Genomic DNA, 24,175 nt, shown 5'->3' on the forward strand with positions numbered 1-24,175 from the left:
TTCTGGGTTAGCGGTGTGTGTAACCTGAAGCGTATGTAACCCGAGGTACCACTGTATAAAAGTTAAAGGGAATTGGAAGCTGGTTGAGTTTAAAATTTACAACATAAAGACATGTAAAGCAAGTATTTATGTAGATGGGGTTAAGACCATTTTAAACAGAGAATGGCAATTGTCTCAAGATGCAGTCTGAATGAGGGACAACTATGCTACTTATAATATGATGACATTTTGATTAGTCTCCTGTGATGGAGGAATCCCTTTTGGGTTTTGATATATATTAGCTTTCTACAACACTCACTCCAAATTGCCTGGAGACCACACATGCTGCTCCCAGATTTGAACCATCCAAGTTGTCCCAGGAAGCTGTCACACCCCTATTGTGATTCCACAAGGCTAATGCATGTTCTATCAGCTAGCAGACTAATTAAATATCCACGTGTAAGGGCGACCACCACCACCCTGATAGTTTTCTTGGCCCATTCACCTTAAGCAATTAACAAACACACTGGGAGGGCCAGCTTTAAAACCAGCTTTCCTAATAACTGGTTCTAAATTGGCGAGGCCAGCACCTCCAACCATAATTGGTTAAGGGTCCCAGTTGAAAAATCTGCCCACTGATGGTGCTACTTTGAAAACACAGACTGTAACAATATCAGACTTCCCAATCCTAGGGAAATTGTTGCCCATTGCATTTCCTATAGAGGTGTAGGCATACTGGCTGTTAGTGTTAAGTCTTAAGCACTGGCTCTGTCAATGCCAAAGTAGGATGGAGAAGTTATGTATGTATACTAAGCAAGGAGGTGGGAAACCACCACTCTCCTTAGTTCTGTTTACCTGTGCTGTGACATGTGAGGAAGGATCGTTCATACCCAATACCCCTCTTCTCCCCACCCCTCTCAATATAAATACATGGCCATGAGAGGCACAGATCAGTGCATGCTGCTCTCTTTCCATTCAGCATTCCGTCCTGCAAGTAACTTGAGCTCTTGCAAGTTTATGTACTTGAGAGAGGATATGGGAAGAGCAAGGGTGTGCGGAAAGAATAGGCATTTAACAAATAACAAAAATAATAAGTATGCACAGATTCCTATTTCTTGTGTATGATAGTACTATGGTTCATCTTCACTAAGATTTATGCAGAAGAATGTGCATACAATACGGATCATGCATTCCTAATGCCTCATACTCTTAGGAATTACATCTATACAACCTGTCATTTTGAAAGTATAACTTATGTTTTCATATTTTCCAAATCATTACTTGCTCTCTATTTGTGAAAATAAAATCCAGAATAGTTGCCACATTGTTCTTTTGGAACAAAAATTGATTTTATTGTGGCATAACCTATTCTGGACTAGACCTACAGGGAAAAATAAAATCTAAACAATCGGGGCCAGAAGGTCGTTAAATGAAAGGGGTAGCAGTAGATCTGTGACATTTCTACGCAGAGCCCAAATGTCTACCCACTAAGAAAAGAGTGAACCATTTGCAACAGCACTCACTGGTGGCAATGCCATATTTGTGGCCCTCTCCTTGCTTTCAAAGGCAAGGAGAAGTGAAAAGATCAGCTGCATGTAGTGCAGACAAGCCTGCCTGTGTTGTCACCTCCTTTTGCATACTTCTTTCCCAAAGGCACAAGAACCAGTTCAGTATGATATTTGATTGTGGTTGTTTTAATGCTGCTATTTAGTTATTTTTGACTACAGTGGTACCTTGGGTTACAGACGCTTCAGGTTACAGACTCCGCTAACCCGGAAGTAGTACCTCGGGTTAAGAGCTTTGCTTCAGGATGAGAACAGAAATGGTGTGGCGCTGGCGCAGCGGCAGCGGGAGGCCTCATTAGCTAAAGTGGTACCTCAGGTTAAGAACAGTTCCAGGTTAAGAATGGACCTCCAGAACAAATTAAGTTCTTAACCCGAGGTACCACTGTATTGCAAACTGTATTAGGACAGATATAGAGTTATCAAAGATAAATACTAAATTAAAACTCAGAAAAATTTAAGGAGCATAATCAATTATCTTAAACCAATGGCCAAGCCATAACATAAAATGTGCAGCATTTTGTTTAATTTCAAAAATGCACATTTTTAAGCATCTTCTAGAAAGCATGTTCTCCCTAAAAGAGGGCACGTGTTGCAGTGAGACCTGGAGACTGACCCTCTTGTTGTCGGTGGGTATATTGTACAGCCACAACACCTGACTGGCAGGTCCCTCATTGCTGGGTTTAATTTGGCCAATGGGGTGCTGTCTCAATGGATCGAGAGACCTATAAATACCTATGCACGTGACCCAGAGCTTCCTCTTTTGGCTTGTGCATCGGAACACCCGCCCACCTCTCCCTATATTTAGGGCATTTTGTGATTGACCTTGCTATGCCATCGTGTGCCGTCTGTCATTGGGACAGGGGCACGGCAAGAATTTTCCCCACTTGGCTGATTAGCTGTTGCCATTTGGGTTTCGCCTGCCACGTAGCAAATCGTCACAACTTGTAAGGTTGTGGATAGGCACTGGTTCAGATGATAGGGATGGGAGAACTGGCTCGCCAAGGGTATTCCGTTAAAGGAATCCACGGACTCCGAGCCTGAGTCCAGGGGAGCATCTGGGGAGTAGACATAGCCTGTACCTGGGCTTTCTACCTACCTCAGATGTTCACCCTTGGCTGACCTATGATAGAGCTCTGGGTCAGCGCTACCTGCAAGGGTGCAGGAAGCTAATCAAACCAGAGCCTATGCAACCACTCACTTTCTGTAATCAATAAAGTTGTGGCCTAAATTCTGCCAAAAACCAAACTAAAATTTGAGTCAAATGTGTTTTTATTTAGAGGGGAGGTCTCTGGGTCTGAACACACAAATCTGAGGAGCAATGGCAATAATGAGATGGAATAGATAAGCACAATTGAAAACTTGTTTGAAAGTCACCACTCCTAAGAAATGAGCTCTAAACTGTAGTTCTGTGAAGGGTCTGGAATCTCTATCGGAGAACATTTGCCCACACAAAACTTTCAAGGTTCTTTGAAGGGGGTTTTGATAGCTGAATAGATTTCAACATGGTTTAACTATATTGTGTGGATTAAGATCAACATAAAAGGGATTTAAATGAGTTGCAAAAAGGGACAATGAAAACCTGAAGTACGGTGGCGATAGGACTTAGGTTGGCAAGATGTGACGGAGGAAGAAGAAACACAGGTGTGTGTGTGTGTGTGTGTGTGTGTGTGTGTGTGTGTGTGTTTGAATCGGGGCACTGAATTGTGGGAACCTGGGATGGAGGAAAGGGCTTGTCCCCTTTCCAACCTGTCAGTCACTTTGGAAGAGGGACCAGGGACACCCGAATTCCCCTCCAGCGTTCATACGGAATGGGGAACTTTCATGTAGGCTGGGGAAAGCATGATCAGCTGAGGTGAAGGAAGTGAACAGATGGCAGCAGTGACTGAGAGGGAGACCGAACAGGAGGGTGCAGCCTTGCCACCTAAAGCCAGGACTTCCTTTGCAGATGGGAGCAGACCCACTTGTCCCGACAAGTGTGCACTTGCAATCTCAATATTCCCACAAGGAGAGAGAGTCTCATGAGCCAATGTACCATGCCTCATCTTTAAAAGCTTGGTGGGAGGGTAGAGAAATTTGTTGGGACATCTTCCATCTTCTGTTCAGTCTTGGATATATAAATGGTCTGGTCTGGACATTTGACTTAGCTTTTATAAGCACTTTCCATTCCAATTTTCATTAAAAAAAATCATCATAAAGAAAAGCATATGCTGAGATTCAGATCTCCCTCGTTGGTTAAACAAAAACTTATCACAAAGCACGAACCCTGAATTTTTATTCTGAATTATATTTCACAATGCACTTTCAAGCAAAGTGCTCTACATATATTTTCTCAACAATCCTTTCAACAGCCTTGTGATATTTTTATCACCCCCATATTGCAGGTGGGAACTGAGGCTGGTGGGAGAGGAATGGCTCTCTCAAAGGCCACCTATTGAGCCTACGACAAAGGCAAAATTGCATTCTTCACAGCCCTGTCTTTTAGCAGCCATGCTGCATCCGCAGTCCATTTTGAGATGCTGGAAAAGTGCTTTCAAAAGTGGCTTTCCACACTCAAGCCCTGATCAAGTATCACCACATGCACAAAAAGCCTTTCATGTGTGCCCTTTTCAAACAGAATGAAGCAATATACAAAATACTCCTTGGAGCTAGGGAGGTGTCATCCAGCAATCTTTAGAAACCCTTGGGAATGATAGAAATGTACCCCTGAAGTCACTCATTCTGTGTGCTGCACAAAAAGTGAAGATATGCTACTAATGCCAATGCAAAACTTACCTTCCAATGGCTTCGGTAGAAAATGCGCTGCTGGTTTTGTTTTCTTCACTCTATTTCCTTTCATGACTTGGCCTTCTTTATTGAGCCCCAAGAACCAGGCCCTTCCTGACTCTTGCTGTCTGTAGAGCATTGATGAGTAGATTACATAATAATTTTCGAAAACAGACTCCTTAAACTTGCATTCTGGTGTAAAAAGTTCCTGCGGGGGAAAGAAAAGATGTTAAGAGGACAATCGCAGCAAGTGTTCTCTCCCTCCACCCCCATTCAGTTTTGGGTTTACTACATTTAAATACAAAACCCATGTGGCATCTGGGGCTTTTAAAAAAAGATCAAAGTTCAGTTCCCAGTTTTGTTATTGGGAAACCTTCGGCAATTCAATTCATGCTTATTTAACACATCTGTAGGATGACAAAGCACAGTATTAAAATGCCTAGCACAAAAAGCTAAGACTCTTTGATGAAACAATGCATGTCGTTCAGGCTCTTTGGTTGAATGCACGGAAGACAAATATTTGAACCACATCAACAAAAAGAAAACATGGGAGCAGTAAAGGCACCGCTTTCTTTTATGTTGTGTATATTTCTCCTTCTTGGAGACATCCAAAGAAAATACCTCCTATGTAACTAATTTTTTTTTAAAAAAAGTCAACTGAAAGTAAGAGGTGAAAAGGCCTGTGTGGAAAGAGTGTATAGTGATGCCTTGGAATATAGGAAACTACTTTATACCAAGTCAGATCATTGGTCCATGTCAGATGCTGTTGCTCGAGAGTAACCAGGCAGGACTCCGACCTGTCTTTTACAGGCTTTATTTTGGTGCAAACTATTTACAGTGAAGAGCCTCATAAGGTCATGTCTGGCTCAATCACTAGCAGAATCTGGGAGTGGTCTGTTTTTGTACCTCCCCCAACATAAAGGTTTCGTCACCCCAAGCCTTTTCCGCCCCTCCCTGCATCTCAAACTACTGCGCATGACCAGGGATGGCAGGGGTGTGCTTCCCTCCTCTCCGGCTTGTTCAGGCGCAGTGTTAAGGCTCTCTCTAGCATCCTCTGCTCCTTGCACTTCTATCTCTCGCCTCTGAGCCGATGGCAGTTCCCTGACAGTCCATCTAGCTCAATACTGCCTACAATGACAGCTTTCCAGGGTTTCAGCAGGGAGCAGTCCCAGCTCTACAGGGAGATGCTGGGGATTGAAGCTGGGACATTCTGCATGCAAAGCAGATCCTTTGCCACTGAGCTATGGCCCTTGCCTTCCCCAATAGGCTACTTAACAGCTCCACAGGCCAAATCTGACAGGTGGGCAAGCCACCCACTTGTCAATCAACTGACATCACAAATGACATCATGGGATTAGGTCCTTTGAAGTCTGGATGTCAAAACAGGCAACATGACACTGTTTTGAAGGATCGCCCTCCCTTTGCATCAGCAGTTGCAGGGAAGATCCTGCTCAAACTTGCTATACTCCGATTCTTTTTTACAAGGAGAGGCCATTATGTTCCATCAGCCATAAGGGTTTTTAATGCAAAATCTGTTTCCCAACTTCTCTATGCTTCAAACGTCTGGTACAACTGTTCATTTCCTAAGTTACACGGGTTCCAGGCAAAGTTTCTTTGGTCCCTATTACAGGTCCCAAACTGTCCCAAATTCAATTCTATTTCTGGAAACAGGTGAATGCCCACTCTCCACCAAAGCATGGTGGGCTGCCTTGAGATACTGGCTCAAGATCTCAGTTTTTGGCCTGGGGAAGGGATTATTAGTGCATTTAACCAATGAGCAGTTTGTCAGCCCATGGCTGAAAACTATGGCCAGAAAAGCCACCTCAATTGGACTTCCATCATCCCTCTTATATCATCTGGGTTACGACATTGCCCTTGAATCCCTGAGGCAAAGGCTTTGGGACACCTCACAAAGCGACCTGTGATCCCAATTTTATGTAATTTGTAGCCTGGTCACAGCTAGAATCCAAAATGGCTATGACTTTCAGATATCCTCATACCTTAGGAATTTTTCTGTACCTACCTATCGGCGTTTATTCACCAAAGCCAGACTAAATGTATTTCCCTCAGAAGTTCTAAATGGCAGACTGAGAGGCATCTCCTATCAGAATAGGCTTTGTTTATGTTCCCAGGACGTTGATTGTATGAAGCATATCCTACTGCATTGTGGGCAATATGAGCAAGCAAGGGACCAACTGATCAAACCCTTACTAGCAAATTTGCCGGGAAAATCTGAAGCCTCCCATATTAAATATCTTTTGGAAGACAGGTCAAATGATATTACACTAGCCGTGGCAAAATTTCTTTTGGAGGTTATAAGAAACAAAGGTCATTATGCCCTATATAAAACAAAATGACTGCCTTGGTTTCTTCCATCTGTCTGTCTGGTCGTTTTAACTGTATCTAGTTTTGAAATTGTTTTTTTTTGAGTGTTTGGACCGCAATAAAGTTTTTGATCTGATCCTGCTCAGTGCTGCCTTAAAGTGTTTTGCAAAAGCACTCTTTGAAACAGCCTGCACTTCTGGTTTAAGTGGGTGGGCAGCCAGAAGCAGTGGGGTAGATTCCACTGGCTTAAAGGAGAAGCATGAGTCTCGTCAAACAGCGCTTTTGCTAAGGGCTTTAGTCACCACTTATATCTTGCTGCCTTGACTGCACGATCCCATTCCCTGCTGGAAACAGGGTGCACAGCCAATGCGGTATTAAACCCTGTCTGCCCGCCCACCTGCAGTGATGTCAGCTGATGGTTGGGTGGATGTGGTATACAGAAAATGGGCTCACGTTTCTCATCCCTATAATATATAAAGCATGGCTAACAAAGGACTTTTGAAATGTTAAAGAAACCTTGGCTAAACAATTTCTGTTGCAGAATCATGATTCATTGCCATTCAGTTATATTTGGCTGCTCAGCAACCAAGGTAGCATTAATTATTTCTAGTGCAAAAGCAGAAGCTTCTGTAAACCCATTCGTAAAAGCAGCAAAATTTAAAGCTAAAATCCTCCTATTATGCTCAATATATATTATATGTAACTTTAGACTTTTAAAATCAAATCCACTTGCTTGGTAACTTTTATTAAGAATTGGCTCTTCTTTGACTAGAAAAATATATGTGAAAGAGCTCAATATAACCAAAACCTAAGTTAAAATTCTTCAAAACTGTAGATATTGAAAAAGAGTGAATAAACTTTCATTACTTAGTGAACTGTAAGTACAACCTCCTGTATCCACCAGAGTTCTTAAAAAGCAGTTAAACTGGGGAAATGGCCAAGCATCTAGGAATTGCCAATTTTATTTTAAAATGACAAAGTTTGCCATTAGAGTTTTGAAGATATTTCTCTGAATACTTATTTTGGGTAATAACGAAGGATCAGGCTATGTTGGTAACCTTAACCCTGTGGTAAGAAACTATTCATTTCCACCTTTTGAATACTTGCCCTCTGTGGAAAAATACATATGTAGATTTGGGCCATTTAGGATTAAACTTTTCTCCATTTGGTAGAAAAATAATGCCACATGATACTACCCACAACTATGTCTGGATCCAAACTTTTAAGTACAGTATTGTGCAAATAAAGACAGCTGCCATATTGTGTAGTATGACCACTAAACCAAATGGTACGCAGTCCCTAGCTCATATAAAAGCAACAGATTTCTCTATACTGTATAGATATAGCGAACGTAATTTCCTTCATTTTTGATGCTCACATATAGTTGCCAATGCTTATATAGCTGAAGCAGCAGCACACATTCACAAGAGGAAGATTATCAGCAGGCTTGATAGAACCCTAAGTCTTGCAGAAGTATAAATAAATAAAAATGGCTCAAACAACCCTAAGGGTCCACAACTATATATTAAAAAAACCTAACGAGGACTGAGCATGCTCAGTTGTCATGGAATGCAGGCTGACTCGTGGAAAAATGGGTGGGAGGTGGAACGGAATGGAGTAATCTGAAGGGGGCATGGCTGTCTATCTGAAACAGTAAGTACTCCACACCGCAACATTTTAACAGCACTTTGTTGTTTGTGTGTATCTATCTATGCAATCAGGTGAAGTGGAAGGGGAGAAAATAACATCGATTTACTTTTCAATTTATACACAAAAACAAAAGCCAGCATTTAAGTTCAAAGCTTGCATGTTTATGAAAATAAGTGAACTCAAAGAATTAATGAACCATGGGTAAGACACTTGAAAAGCAACCACCTTATTATTATAATTAGTCATTTCTCCCATGCTACTGGAATAAGTTGGGGGGACAACCAGGAGGTCCCGGCACTTGTGATACTTCATTCAATATACAGCAATATGGGTAAGATCCAACCAAAGCTAAGAACCTTTAAGTTCTGTTGATTTAAATACCACAGTGTTGCATTTGGCAATGCATTCCTCTTTTTTGAAAACATGCTAAGTAGCCACCCTAGCGTGTACATTCATACATAATTAAAAGTAAGAATTTTAATGCAAGGTTTCTCTAATACCTTGGGAGTGGGGGACCCCTTTTGCTCTTGGTGCTGCTGAAATTACAGCACAATTGTTCATTTTGTTTTCTTTTTGTACTGCTATCACCCATCCCTTCTTTGTGCAAAAGACAGAACAAAGAGGTTTTATGAGTGGAGGGTGGGAATCTGATCTGAGCATCCGCCCTCGAACCCACATGCACCAGGAGTGGAAGTTTCCCATGATTAAGTCTATAAACTCAACCAGCCATTTGCTTTCTGACAGGATCTAGCAGCCCTGCTCCTCCCAGGGCCTTCATGTACAAGATAGTCTCACTCAGAGCAAATGATTATACCTTAAAGGTAAAGGGTAAAGGGACCCCTGACCATTAGGTCCAGTCGTGGCCAACTCTGGGGTTGCGGTGCTCATCTCGCTCTATTGGCTGAGGGAGCCGGCGTACAGCTTCCAGGTCATGTGGCCAGCATGACAAAGCCGCTTCTGGCGAACCAGAGCAGCGCACGGAAATGCCGTTTACCTTCCCGCCGGAGCGGTACCTATTTATCTACTTGCACTTGACGTGCTTTCGAACTGCTAGGTTGCCAGGAGCAGGGACCGAACAACAGGAGCTCACCCCATTGTGGGGATTCGAACCGCCGACCTTCTGATCGGCAAGTCCTAGGCTCTGCGGTTTAACCCACAGCGCCACCCGCGTCCTGATTATACCTTACAGAGCCCCAATAAACTACAAAGATCTTCTCTTGAGCACGCTGTTCCGCTTTAAGTAAATGTGCACAGCAGGAGGTGCGGTCCACAGCTTGCAAATAATAATGGAATGGGATGGAAACTAGAACCAGCAGTTGTGTTCTTGAATTCCATGTGCCCTGGATACCACCCGAGCCCTCATTTAACCTAACCAAGCCTCCGAGGTGCATCAATCATATATCCTCCTCCTGCTTTCACTGTCCTTGGGATTCCCTTGCAAAGTGGCATAGGGAATCCATGACATTTCAGCTGACGTGCACTTTTATTATAAAAGTGAGAAACTTTGAAGCTAGTTAGATGACAGGTGTAAAATCCAGAGAGTTCTGCAGTTTTGCAAAAGTCAGCTGGAAAAAAAAGAAAGTGATGGGCTGACAAAATATTGAATGCTCTGTCATGTACTATAGGCTGCATTTAACTCTTCTGGAACTGCTACTAGTACAGCTCGCTTTGACTTAAACCTCAATATAACTGGATCAGCAGAGAGTTGTCTCGTCCTAGCATGTTCAGAGGAACTCATAACCCTCGTAGATGACATGATTACTGGGTTGAATTTTTAAATTATGGGGTTTCCCAATTGACGTTCTGTTTATGTTATCTGTTTTTACTGCAAATCTTTTAAGGGATGTATGCATTTACATTCAACTAGTTTCAAGAAAACTGATTTTAGACTAGCATTCTTGCTGCAGAGAAATTGCATTTATTCAGCAATAAGGAACTCCACATTTTCTTGGTGGGGAAATGTGATTCTTTTCCTAGGTAGTGCATCCAGAACCCTTGAAACTGCACATTGCGTGTGGGGCCAAAGCTCAGGAACTTAGTGGCCAGTGACCATGCCATCATATGGTGACAAGTGACAGTCCAACTCCTTCCCCATCCCATACCCATACAAATTTGACAGCATTTTTAAATGGACTCTTCTACTATTTCCATTTCAGAGATGAACACTTCCCACTCTCCGGTCTCTGACCGTAATAAATTATCTATCTATCCCACTTCCCACTCTATTTGTTCACTAGTAATGCTGATTATAGCCTTTTAAAGTATAAAGGGGAGAAATAACTCCCTCGCCAATGTTGTCCTGTCATTTAATGAACTTTTAATGTGTTCCTGCTTGCTACTGCCTAAAAATGTAGTTTTAGCCCGTGTAGTAACCCATCCTTCTGGCACTAGAGTGCAGAAGTGTGCTGTTTTTAAAAAAAGAAATCTAGAAAGAGCTCTCCCTAGTCACATACTAGAAAAGGCCAATTGTATTTCTACCCAAGTCTGTCGTTCTTTCCATGGGGAAAAGATTTGGGGTTCAATCCAGTGTCCATGTAACATGGTACAGTTGTGGAGCTGCACTGAACTCTGTCCCCTCCTTCTCCTCCTTGCCACATACACAAGCAAGCGGGCACTGCACCACTACAAAAGAAAGAAAGAAAACAACCACTTTTCTCGTAACCTGCCAATTTTGTGTGTTTGTGTGTGTGTGTGTGTGTGTGTGTGTGGGTACCACACTACTATGGAGAACGAGAGATCATAGAATTGTAGAATTGGAAGAGACCACAAGGGGCATCACCCTACAATACAGGAATCTTTTGTCCAATGTGTCTCATGCTCTATCGACTAAGCTATCTCTAATATTCTATATAAATAGGGTTTTCGGGTGCTTCCCTCACTGTGAGAAGTGAAGCTACAGGGAACCAGGCAGAGGGCCTTCTCAGTAGTGGTGTCCTCCCTGTGGAATGCCCTCCCTTCAGATGTCTAGGAGATAAAGAACTATACAAGTTTTAGAAGGCATCAGAAGGCAGCCTTGTATCGGGAAGTTTTTAATGTTTTATTATGTTTTTATATGTGCTGCAAGCTGCCGAGAGTGGCTGGGGAAACCCAGCCAGATGGGTGGGGATTTGCTCAGATGGGGTTTGTTCAGGGTAAGTGTGCATAGGATTGCAGCCTCACTCATTTGTTAATTTCAGCTGTTTCTTTTCCAGGTAAATGGGTTGTTGCGCAACGAATGTGCATGCCATACACCATCACACACTCTTCCTCCAACCATGCACTGCATTTATATTTTCTGTTTCTGTTTTACAGAACAAACCCTTCTCAACATGCCTCTATAACAGAAGTGGTTTTATTGACTTTTAAAATTATTTTATTTTTGTTCTGCTTCAACATTTTGTGCTCCACCTTCATACATAATAGCCAATGTAGCCACATTGGCTATTATGTATGTAGCCACATTGGCTATTATGTATGAAGGTGGAGCACAAAATGTTGAAGCAGAACAAAAATAAAATAATTTTAAAAGTAACAAAAAGTAACAAAAGAATCACAATTGACAGTACAATCCTATATGTTCCCCCCCTCTATATATGTGTGTTTACTCAGAAGTAGGTCCCAATTAGTTCTATGGGGGCTTACTCCCAAGTAAGTGAGTACAGGATTGCAGCCTAAAATCTAAAATCACAGTAATTAAAAAAGAAAGCAAAATGTTGGAAAAAACAACAATTTGGTGAACACAAACATGGCCTTCTTAGTGCGGTCACAATTCAGAATATGGTAAGGACAATGGAGCTCTCCCCTCCTCTCGGCTTACCTGAGGCATGCAGTGTGTGCCTGGATGTACGTGCACTGCAGCCCTCAATTACAATAAGAGGTTGGTGTACATCTCCCATAGAAGGATCCATCTGTCTCCAGAGCCCCAGCCTGCAAATTGTCCCTGCTCCCAAGGAACTTGCAGGCTAGGGCACTGGGGAGGAGAAAGACAGGGAATGTGGAAAGTGGACACGAGCATCCCACGGAAAATAGCTCATGGAGTTTTGGTTCATGAACTCAGTTCTACGCTGTGCACTCCACTACTGGCAAATGTATTCCTTGTTTTATTTACAAAGGAAAAAAGGGGGAAGCATTCCTCACTGAGCAAAGTTAGAGAGCTTCCCATCCATTCTGTGTCGACAACACATGGTACTATTAGCTCAAACGGAGGTTGCAATAGGTTCGTGCTCTCTTTGGTGCTAGCAATTGTTTCCCCATACCTCCCTCCCCCTCCCGAAGGCTGCCTTTCATCCAGAAATAAACTGAACACCACAAATCCTGAACCAGGGATTTCATCTTCTGCTCCTGTCAACAATTACAAAGAAGCACAAATGTTAAGGAAGCCTTCTCTACCCACACGTTGTCTGCCTCTTGCTTAGCACTTTGCAGACTCACAGCTTTTTCAAAACACCCACGGTCTGCTTACCTCTCTCACATAAGTCATCAGCATAGACCTCCATTGAACACAAGATGCTTCAACCCCCAATCAAAAGATCATTAGATAACTGTTCCGAAAGAGTATCATAATATGGATTTCTTGTGGTTCTGATATGATGATGATGATGATGATGATAACAACCAGTATGGTAATAATTCAATTTCTTACCTGCCCTTAACCATGAGGTCCCAAGGAAGGTTACAACAATTTTAGAGTACATTATTCAACAGTTTCAAACAAATTACTGTCACAAGAATGGGGGGGGGGGTTCCAAAAACATACAAAACAGGCAAGAAGTCTCGCTTGCAAAGGATAAGTGGGAAGCTCATTTTATGCTCCTATTTATTTATATCCTATCTTTCCTCTGGACGCAGATGGTGCTGTGGACACAGAGCCTAGGACTTGCCGATCAGAAGGTCGGTGGTTCGAATCCCTGCGACGGGGTGAGCTCCCGTTGCTCGGTCCCTGCTACTGCCAACCTAGCAGTTCGAAAGCACGTCAAAGTGCAAGTAGATAAATAGGTACCACTCCGGCGGGAAGGTAAACGGCGTTTTCGTGCGCTGCTCTGGTTCGCCAGAAGCTGCTTAGTCATGCTGACCACATGACCTAGAAGCTGTACACCGGCTTCCTCGGCCAATAAAGCGAGATGAGCGCCACAACCCCAGAGTCGGCCACGACTGGACCTAATGGTCAGGGGTCCCTTTACCTTTTTATCTTTCCTCCAAGGAGCTCAGAGTGGTGTACATACATCTCCGCCCCAATTTATCCTCACAACAACCCTGCGAGGCAGGTTAGGCTGAGAATGAGTGACTGGCCCAAGATCACCCAGTGAGCTTCATGGCTGAGTGGGGATTTGAACCCTGTTCTCCCGGGTCCTAGTAGTCCAGCAGTCTAACCCCTACTCCACACTGCATCTTATTCATTTGCGGAAATGTCTCTGCCTGCTCCTACACCTGATGTGACATATGATGGAGAAGGTGGGCATGGTTCGTGAGGAATGGCTTTGCGGGTCAAATTGGGATCTGCGCTGGGCCTAATTAAGTCCACAGACTGGAGCATCCACTGGATTTAGGTCAGTGTTTCCCAAACTTGGGTCTCCAGCTGTTTTTGAACTACAACTCCCACCATCCCTAACTAGCAAGTCTGGGAAACCCTGATGAGCCTATTAAATTCTAGACACTTATTTAAGAAAGATGCTGTAATCATAGTACAATGAATCTCAAAATAACGATCAATATTGCACTTACAGCAGTGCATAGTTTATTAAGATACCTTTTCATGAAATTATTTAACAAAATATGAATTTCAGTTTATAATTTGTTTTATTAAAATGAAACCAAAGTGTATCCATGAATAAATTAGTTTGCATTGATCACTGCTGGGCAGGTTTTCACTTTGGTTATGGCACAGAGGGAGGGAAGGTTATGACTTTATTAGTCAGAACTCGCAGTGAATTAAACGGAACATATGTAGCTTGGGAAATTGTCTTATTTTCCTTTTCTATAAGGTTCAGCGTGTTCAGTAAAGGTACCAAGGAAACTGATACAGCATCCATATTTTGCTGGATATAGGTACAAGGCAAATCTCTTGATACAAATACAGTTTACACACACTAAAAACACTGATCTTAATAAGCTGGCTACAGATTAGTTAAATAAGAGTGCTTTGGTCTAATCCGATTTGCAGCTGGATTCGCAATTTGGTTAAGCTGAAGCATTTTAATTTAAGCTGATTTAATCTCATTCAAACCTACAGAGCTAAACCGGCTTAAACCTTAGCTATTTAGCTCAGCTGGGTTAAGGATGGAGCTTGTTATTCACATTACTGCCAATGGAACAAAACAAGTTAAATTCTAACTACTTGTGTGTGGGTTGGGCTGCCCTTGACCTTAATATCCTACAGATTGGCTTAGGCTGCAATCCAGGCCACACTGATTGGGACGCGAACTGCACTGAAATCAATGTGTTCAAGAGCCACTCTGGGCATTGCAGCAGGCTAGAAGAGAGGACAGGCACATGACAAACTTGTGATCCTTGTGTAATGCCCAAACTGGGGGCCCACATATCTCCCCGGTGAAAAGAGGCAATATCTCCTGCTGCATATATGAGTTGTCACTTGACCTGTTACAAAGCATCCCTCACTCAGAATGCTTCTCTTTCATCCTCCACAATCAGGATGGAGTCAGCCTTCTCTTCATGCACCATGCTATTCCATGTCTGGTCTTACATAGCCAATAGATTTGTTTTCCAAACATATGCTATTAAGATACGAGAGTGGAAACCTTGTTGATGGCTGGGCAGGCAGTCAATAAGGTCTGGTCACCTGGGAACTTGCAACTCATTTGGAGAGTTCCTCAATCCACATTTGCGAAGGGATCCTTTAATCAAGGAGCAAGGAGGATGGTGGAGAGGCAAGCTACCGACTACGATAATGCTTCCCAGAGACCGAGAGAGTAAGGAGCAGACAGTACTGGTTGAGCTCTGCCTTTACTGGGACTGATTTAGCAAGCTCCAACAAGGAGAATGCTGGAAGCTCATAAAGGCAATAGGAAACGTGTCAGGCTCCTGCTTAAAATTCGTTAAATCTTACAAGAAAACCACTTAAAAAGTAGATGATGGGATTTGCAGGGGCAATCAATAAGGAGGAGAGTGCTTTCTTAATCCCACTGCAATACCATTGCTTCCCATTTACAAAGCCTCCCCTGTCGCATCCCACCCACCTCCTGCCACTTCATTTCCACAAACGCCCATGGAAGCCCCATGTTTGCTGCCAAATGTGTAGTACCTGATGTCTCCTTTGAAAGTGAACACAGGATCATGCTGTTGGCAGCAGTTGCAATGTTACCCCCAACCAATGCTTGTCTTAGGAAAACCCACACCAATTCTTTTGATATGCTAAATATATTATGGCAAACAAGAGGGAGGCGGGAATTGAAGGAAAAGGAAGCATTAACAATGAACCCACTTGATGTACAAAGGCAGAGATTTTAAATGCTACCAAGCTGGCCCATCGTGCTATATAGCTTAGAATGCCCACAGACATTGTCTGCTTTTTACAATTTTTGTTTAATAAAATTAAAAAACTTCTCCCCTCTTTGAAGATGATTTTGAGAATAACATTTCATTCACAGAACATCTACTTGCCAGGAACACATTACCAGCCACTATTGATATGTGTTGCAGAGACAGTAGTTAGTTCAATGAACGAAACAGAGAACAACATTACACGCAGATTTCAACTTTTATAGCTTGGTGAAAAGCCACAGGTATGCGCAATTGACAATGCTTTTCTCTACACGGCAATATTTGCTCGATAGTCATGCATCTTCAGAAAGATAAGTATAGTTGACCCTATTCCCACTTCATTCCACTGAGGAAAGATCTACGTGACTTCTATTTAACACTGAAGTGTTCTTCACCCATTTCAAAATGTATGCAAGCAATTTCTCTTTGATGAAGTTACTTGATCTCCTAAGCTACAAAGAAGTTAATGACGCATGGCTTGCACTGTATGCCCAGAGTGCAAAGCATTATGTAGGTTTTATCTCAGAGACAATGCAATGGGGCTTATCAGTAGTCCCATTACAGAAATTAGAAATTAAGGGCAAAGCAGGCTGAGGGCAGTTCCAGACATGGGCTTTCTCAAGTGATTAGTCTGCTTTCGCAGGTGACCAACTTTTCGCCAATCACTGCTGGTTCAAATGAGAGGGCCACCGTGAAGGAAACACCATGAAGGATGATGCGCAAGGGGTGAAGCTGTGAGAAATTTGGAGAGATTCCAAAAGCAAGGAAGGTTTGCAGCATTTCCGACAGGCGACATGAAGCAAAGCCAGAGATGCAGAGCTTCAGCGCAGAGTTGGTGACCAGCTGTTCCCGGACAAGGTGCAAGAATCTTTTGTGCTAGATTCTGCGGTGGAGGCACACCTGGCTTCCATCCCCTTGCATCACTACCCCTGCCAACACAAAGGGCTACAGGAAGGCACACCCCATTCTCATGCACATTGCTAGCAATGGGTCCTTTTGCACCAACTACAGAAGCATCTGTAACCTGAAGCGTCTGTAACCCGAGGAACCACTGTACTTGGGAGGAATGGGCTGTGAAAGTGGTTACACACCATGTTTAAATCCTTTGCTGTCAGGAAAAAAACACCTCACTGCAACTGAGTGTTTCACCATCGCAAAGGCTTAAACAGGTCGGCTTCGTGCAGTGCCTCTGTGAGCATGGGGCATCATAAAGACACCAAAGAAAAGCTCCCTAAAGAAATCACCATGGATGTTTGTGACTCTAAAGCAGAACAGAGCCGATGCCGTATTGCTTGCATACAGATTTGGTTCTGAAGTATTTTTTTCCCTTCTTCCTGATTGATTAGCAGGTATCATTAGACACATGAATTGCTCCATCTAATCAGATGATAAAAGATTATTCATGTGATGAGCTTATAATTTGAATACATTCTGAGTGGCATCATCAAATGCTAATTAAATTCTAGACTTTCCTTTTTTATAATTGGTACCAGGGGAGTATTCTACACATAATTTTGAGTCAAGGAAAAAAAAAAGTCCTAACATCTTCTTTTAATACACGTTTAATTGCATGGTGCCAATTAAGGCACAGTCATCCCAGTCCACATATGGTGCTTGTATCAGGAGACCCACATTCTTATGAAGAATATGCAATGGGGAGACATCTACCTGACTGCCTATTGCAATGCCATTTTCCTGCTAGACTAAGAGCTCAGGTAGGTTAAGATAGCCCTGAGATAGACAGATATAGGGATGGTATACAAATTTAATAAATAATAAAAATACATAAAAACAAACAAACAGGTATCCTGGTTTCTGAGACTACTCATAGCTTGAATCAGCTGTAGGGAAGCTCAAGCCCACAGGAACAATTAAGTACACTATACCTCCCAGTTGGCTGCAAAGTTGATGCCAGATATGGTTATCAGGTGTGGTACAGGTAAACTTGGCCTACAGGAATTGAGGGAGAGATAGATCCAGCCCATCAGGTCTCTTAATTTGTTCCACAAGGTTGTTTACCAAGCCACATCCACCTGCATTATATGTCATTGTCAATGCATTATATGCATTGTATGTCAGAGGATTCAAATGAACAGCCTGTCTGTCTGTCTGTCTGTCTGTCTGTCTCTCTCTCTCTCTCTGTGTGTGTGTGTAAAAATACTCTGTGACTTCATTAGCTCAGTTACCCGCTTGCCTCTTCATCTGAATACATGCCACAGTTAATATACTGAAAAGAACACAGTCTTCATATGGGGTGGGGGAGATATGTCTTCAAAGGTCAAAGATGACTCAAATATACATTGCTGTGGCATTGGGGAAGTTTCACCATGATCAATATTTGTATGCAGTTCATATGAGAAGTTTCCTAACTCCCACATACCATATTGCCCCTCCATTTCAACACAAATGTAGGAAACAGCATTAAGTGTTGTGTTCTATTTTCTAACCACTTTCAAATTTTGAAGTCAGCATGTGGGCAAAGCCCACATCCAGTTTCTAAAAAGGTCTTCCCCTAGTTGAAAGAATGATTTCTAAATTGAATATGCTAATGACAGTGGTGATGGTGGTGTTTGATTACTGTGGTGGATAAGAGAATACTTATTTCCATAAAAAAAATACTTAGCATGTATAGAGCACATTTATAGCACTAAACCCATTTTGTATAACATCACCACAGCAATCCTACAACAGGTAGGCCTGTATTACCATCCTTGTATATTAAATGGGGTGGTGGCTTAGCTAGGGCTGCCCAATAGATTTGTGAATGAATTGAGATTTGAATTAGGTTTTCTATCTAACAGCTCACAATTTTGTTACATGAGTTCTGTATCCTACTTTACATACATGTCTTCATTGAGGCATCCATTAATGTACCCAAGATCTCATTCCTAATCAGTCACTTCAAGTTTAGACCTAATGAGCATATATATATGTGGAACTTGGATATCCCCCCCACCCCCATTTTGCATCACTTTATACTGGCTTACATTGAAGCATTATTTACATAAATAAATGGGAGTAAAATATGCTGTTCTTGAGTCTCCTTCCACCCTCAAGCTCATGGATTCCCACGGAATGATGAATTCATAACTACAAGACTAATAAATGGTTTCAGCCGTCTCGGGAGTGTGGTCTCAAACTCACAAAGGTATCTTATGATGGGTGAGTACTTAGTCTGCACAATGAAGTTCAAAGGCATGAATAGCCTCTTTCAGTTGTTAAGACCTTGTTTCAAAATTAGTATTACACACCAGTTGGATGTTTCTGAATGGGGCCCGTTTTATTCAAGCAGAGTTAATTGCAAATGTCAGTTTTCCTCAAAGCACATCTGCAGCAGCCAGGTCCCCCCTCTCCTCCCTGTCATTTTTTGCTCAGATGCCCTGAGGAACAGTTTCTTTCGAGAGTGACCTACATTATGGCAGGCTGGCTGCTACAGCTGCAGGGAGTTATCTTTTAAGGTGGTGTCAACTGTCAGACTAATACTGAAACACCAGTCCCTGGCTGTTAACTTCTCCAGGGATGGTTTCTGGGAACCCTCCAGTCTTGCATAAAAAGAGCCAAGTCCAGGAGACAACTCCTTTTGTCCATTTAAGAAAGGGGGGGAAAAGCTGCATCACATATATTGTGCTTCCTTTTCTGTAATGCCAGTGTTATGTTCTACTAGCAGCTACTTGGCTGCCAAGTAGCAAATGCCAGATACGTTCTTAAGCAACAAACAGAGTAGAAACTAGTGACAACAGAATCTGTCTATATTTCAGAAGTAGCCATTTCTCTCTCTCTCTCTCTCTCTCTCTCTCTCTCTCTCTCTCTCTCCATATATACACCACAAAAATACAGCTTTTGCATTCATGTTCCACCTTTTCTCCAAGGAGCTCAAGGAGGCATACATCAGTGGTGTGTGGTCAGACGACTAGGGGGACTAGGATAAACCCTTAATGTTCCCCTGGCACCAGCTTCTGGCTGGCTGAGGGAGGCATGGTTCTCTGATGCCTTCAAGAGCCCTTCCACCACCTTCCCAAAGTCCGCCTGGCTTTGGGAAGGAGGCAGTAGGGCTCCAGCATCCTGTCAGAGACCTGGCTCCTCTTTCCCAAAGCCTGGGAAGCTTTTGCTCAGTTTAGGGAGGTGGGCAAGATGCTCACATATGCGACATTGGGGCATGGCAATGTCGCCTCCCCCACCGCCCTTGCAAGCTGGTGCCTCTGGCCCTAACTGTTCCCCTACAAAAAAAATTCACCGCATGTCACTGGCATACATGGTTGTCGCCCTCCTTGTTTTTGTTAGTTTCTGTTTGCCACTGTGCAGTGCTTGAGAGTCACAAGACTCTGTTTACATTCCAGAGACATTCTAGGCTGTTGGAAGTCTCATGGAAGACAGGAGATGGATGTGACGTTACTGGTTTCCTGTTCCTTTGTTTTCCAGTTGCTCTCTGCTCTCACACAGAGAGGATGTATTTCTTTTCTGCCTGCGTAGCTTAGTAATAAAACCTAGCAATGTAGCCCAAACTTCTCATCTCTTCCCTGTGCTGGAAACTCTGCTGAATGGAGGATGTGGCTGGAGCCTTATCAGAGGCTCAGGTCATTAATCACGTCGGAGGGTGAATCCGGAAGAGTCGCTCGGTCGAATGCAGATTACAACAGTTTTATCCTCATAATAACCCTGTAACACCTTACTTAGACTGTTAGACTGAGAGGTGGTGACTGGGCAAAGGTCACCGGCTGGCCTCCATGGTTAAGTAGGAATTTGCACACTGGATTCCCAGGTCCTAGTCTGCATAGAAACACTCTCAAGCAGTGAACCTGCTCCATTCTTACAGGGCAAGTGCAATGCCAATCAGAACAAATTGAACACCCACTCTCTTGGCACAGGAACCAACCACTAGCTGCACCTCCAACTTTCAGTTTATTGATTAGTGGCCCCCATTCAGCTCATTACCACACCCAAGAACTGGTTCAGCACCTTCAGCACCTCACCTGTTTGGCAATTCAGCAGTGTGGCCTGGAGGACAAGGCACCCCCCCCCCAATCACTGGGTTTGCGAGGTTACAGTTTCAAGGATGGAATGCCATAGCTGAACTGGTGACCTGTTTCTAAATACAAATACCTTACCCTCAAAATGTTTAGATAGCAGACATAACAAAGTTATTGTAAGCAGCAGATACTGCCCTTGTAATAATGAAGAGATGGAGTCAGTGCCACATGTTCTTTCTAAATGTAGTTGTTATCAGTGGGCTAGAGAAACTGATATTTTCCACTCTACATAGTCCTTTCCAGGTTAATCATCTGAGTCATTTTAGTAGAGGCCTTTTAAAAAATTCACTGAGCAAGTTGCAAAATTTCTAAATATTACAATTTCCCTTAGACAATGTACAATTGCTTTCTGATTTGTCTCATTCTTTCAACTACATTCATTTTTTTTTCATTCTGTAGCTTCTTGTTTGTGATGGTTGGGCTATAAATAAATTACATTTGCATTAGGAACAAGTGTATATGTATTTTCAAACCACCTGTTACATTCTGACTTAAAATTCAGGTGTACATTGAAAAAAAGTCTTAGGTAAACACCCCCAAAACGTAATGTGTGAAAGGGCTCATTGGCAACACAGTGTAAAATAAATAGGACTAAAATTGGAGGGGGGAAATAATTGATTATATGATCATTTCAGAACTTCATTTTGCTCAGCAACAAGCTGTATACACATGTAATAAGCGTGCAGATGTCTCAAACCTGGGAAACTTAGCAAACATGTCTGGGGGCAGAATTATAATTCAATATTTTCCAGACTGATAGGAGGAGAACAGGAATGAAAATGATCTGAAAAACTTGAGCAGCAGTAAAGTATTGTTCAAACTAAAACCATAAATAATGCACAAGTATTAAATGGATGATAATTGGCTGGCAAGCTTTACTGCAAAAAGAAACCTGGCATTTATGGATAATCTGCTTGAGAATGATTTTGCTACAATCAAAAATGGCAAAATAGCCATTGGGCTGTTTCTTCAGAGGTATCATACTGAAAATGCTGGGTATAATGGTTTCACTTTGTTCAGGGATGTTTGAGAAAGATTGTACTGGTGGTTGTTAACTGCTGCCCTGCCTGCATGCATATGCGGGTTGTACAGACAGTATCATTCTGTGCAGCAAATTGCCATAACAACTCACATTTGCCTGCTGTGATGTGACTGCAGTATTCCCTAGGATCCTCAGACATAGCGCTTATCTCCAACGTTTTCATAAATCCTTACAACAATTATAATTCAGGAAAAATGCAGTGAACGTGAGCAACAACAAAGCAGGAGGAAAGGAACAAAGCAGCTTGGGTAAGGGGCACATGGAACAGGCAGTTAGTGACCGTGCCATGTGCAAGCCCCTCCTCCAAGCTGGGGAATTGCGGTTGTCCTATCTGCCACCCGTCAGGTCTGCAGCTGCTGAATGCCAGGTTGGCTCTGAATAAATACCTCCCTCACCCATGATCTGATTAAGGATGAAGAGGCTGATCTGGTCTGTACGCATGAGGAGGCTGGTCTGATCTCTGAGACCTGGGTGGGTGAGCAGGGTGGAATTGGTCTCACCTAAGTACTCAGTACTCCAATACTTTGGCCACCTCATGAGAAGGGAAGACACCCTGGAAAAGACCCTGATGTTGGAAAAGATGGAGGGCACAAGGAGAAGGGGACGACAGAGGACGAGATGGTTGGATAGTGTTCTCGAAGCTACCGGCATGAGTTTGACTAAACTGCGGGAGGCAGTGGAAGACAGAAGTGCCTAGCGGGCTCTGGTCCATGGGGTCACAAAGAGTCAGACACGACTAAACGACTAAACAAAAACAACAACAAAGTACTCAGTGCAGCAGACTTGCTAAGATTCTTCTCAGCTGAGATTCTTTTTTTGGGGGGGAGGGTCCTAGAGTGTGTGTTCAGGGCAATTGGGACAGATTAGGGATTCTGCTGGTTTACCACTCACCAGTGGCATAGCATGGGTTGCCAGTGCCCGGGGCAAGGCAACTACTGAGACCCCTAAACTGTGGACTGTTAGCAGTCCCTCAGTTCCTTCCACCAGTCCAGTATCGAATAACATCAGTTAAAGACTCTACAACACTGACTTCTGAATCTTCAATGTGCTCATATCAAATCACTTGAGAAATTTGCTCCACCAGCTCCCTGGTCAGCCTTGCAGCACTCCAGAGCATCATTTACAGAGCCAGGATCAGCTTCCATTTCCCGAGATACTGGGGTGGGCTGGGGACTCCCATGTCCATATTACATCTTTAGATGCTTTGTTGCACAAACTCTTCAGGTAGCATTTGTGCAACAGCTGTGGAATACCACTAATGAACAAACTCATTCAACCCATATTCCTTTGAATTCAACTGATGAAATAAAAAATACATCAATATTATTATTTTTTAAAATAAAAAAACTAGTATTGGAATGAATTTTTTTTGTGTGTTTTTTTGCATTGGCAACACTTCGGTCAATATCTGGAAAACTACTTTACACTAGCTGAAGGCTTGGGTACACTCACTGATTTTTAAAAAAATTTTTAGAATTGGAACAGAAGACAGCCACCAAATGCCATAGCACAAATTGCTAATGAAAGCCACTCCAAATCCAAAATGAGCTTTCTATGCTGAATGGGGCATTGCCCTTCAAGACACAGAAGCCCAAGTCCCCTCTCCAAGCCTAGAGCTAGTCATGCAGTTTCTTGGATCCCAGTTCATATATTTTTGTGCTAAGGAAACTTTCAGAATGGAACAATTTCATTTACATTTTCCAGCTCTACAGCAATGAAGCTTATATTCTCAATTTTACACTTGAAATGCATTTTCAGTTTGCTCACTTTTCTGCCTTCAGTGATCAATGGCTTCTATACGTGGCATTTATCAATTAAGATGTGGAATAAAAGTTGCGACCCTACAGGCTACGTGTTAAACACCTTTTCATGAAATCATGAAAGTGATCTGTAGCGTCTGGCTTGCAATTAAGCAGCAGCAGCAACAAAAACAACAACATGTTTGACATTCACATTTAACTGACACTCATGTAAAAGGCTCAAGGCTGGTCTGCTCTGTCATTCTGGTTTGAATACAGCTAATTGAAATGATTCCCTCAAAGGAAAACTTTCTGACAGACAAGTGAGTAAACAGCTTGAATTCCGATCCCCCTTCAGTTACTCTAATTATCTGGCATGGCAGATAGTGTTCAGAATCAGAACTGCCACCAAAGATCAAACCTCAAGGTTAAAAGTAAGAGATATTTGATGCTCCTTCCCATGACAAAAGAAAAAGAAAATCCCCAAACAATGAATTCATATTTTTAATATTAATGAAACAGAGTTGCTCTACAGAAAATCCTCTCATCGCAGACCGGAAAGCTGGTCTTTTTTACTCTGTTGTAGTAAACGAGTCCAGTGGTCCCTTC

General features: G+C 42.7%; 1 protein-coding gene across 4 annotated transcripts in view; it reads right to left on the reverse strand.

Moving 5' to 3' along the window:
* FGF14 (fibroblast growth factor 14) overlaps positions 1–24,175 on the reverse strand; it is a 293,565-nt gene that overhangs the window by 5,281 nt on the left and 264,109 nt on the right. For all 4 annotated transcript variants that reach the window (XM_083611070.1, XM_083611072.1, XM_083611071.1 and 1 more), the window contains one exon: positions 4,317–4,515. In XM_083611070.1, coding sequence (XP_083467196.1) covers positions 4,317–4,515 — 199 coding nt within the window. The remainder of the gene's footprint in view (positions 1–4,316; positions 4,516–24,175) is intronic.

This window comes from Podarcis filfolensis, assembly GCF_964270895.1.
Source record: "Podarcis filfolensis genome assembly, chromosome: 4".
Classification (NCBI taxonomy): domain Eukaryota; kingdom Metazoa; phylum Chordata; class Lepidosauria; order Squamata; family Lacertidae; genus Podarcis; species Podarcis filfolensis.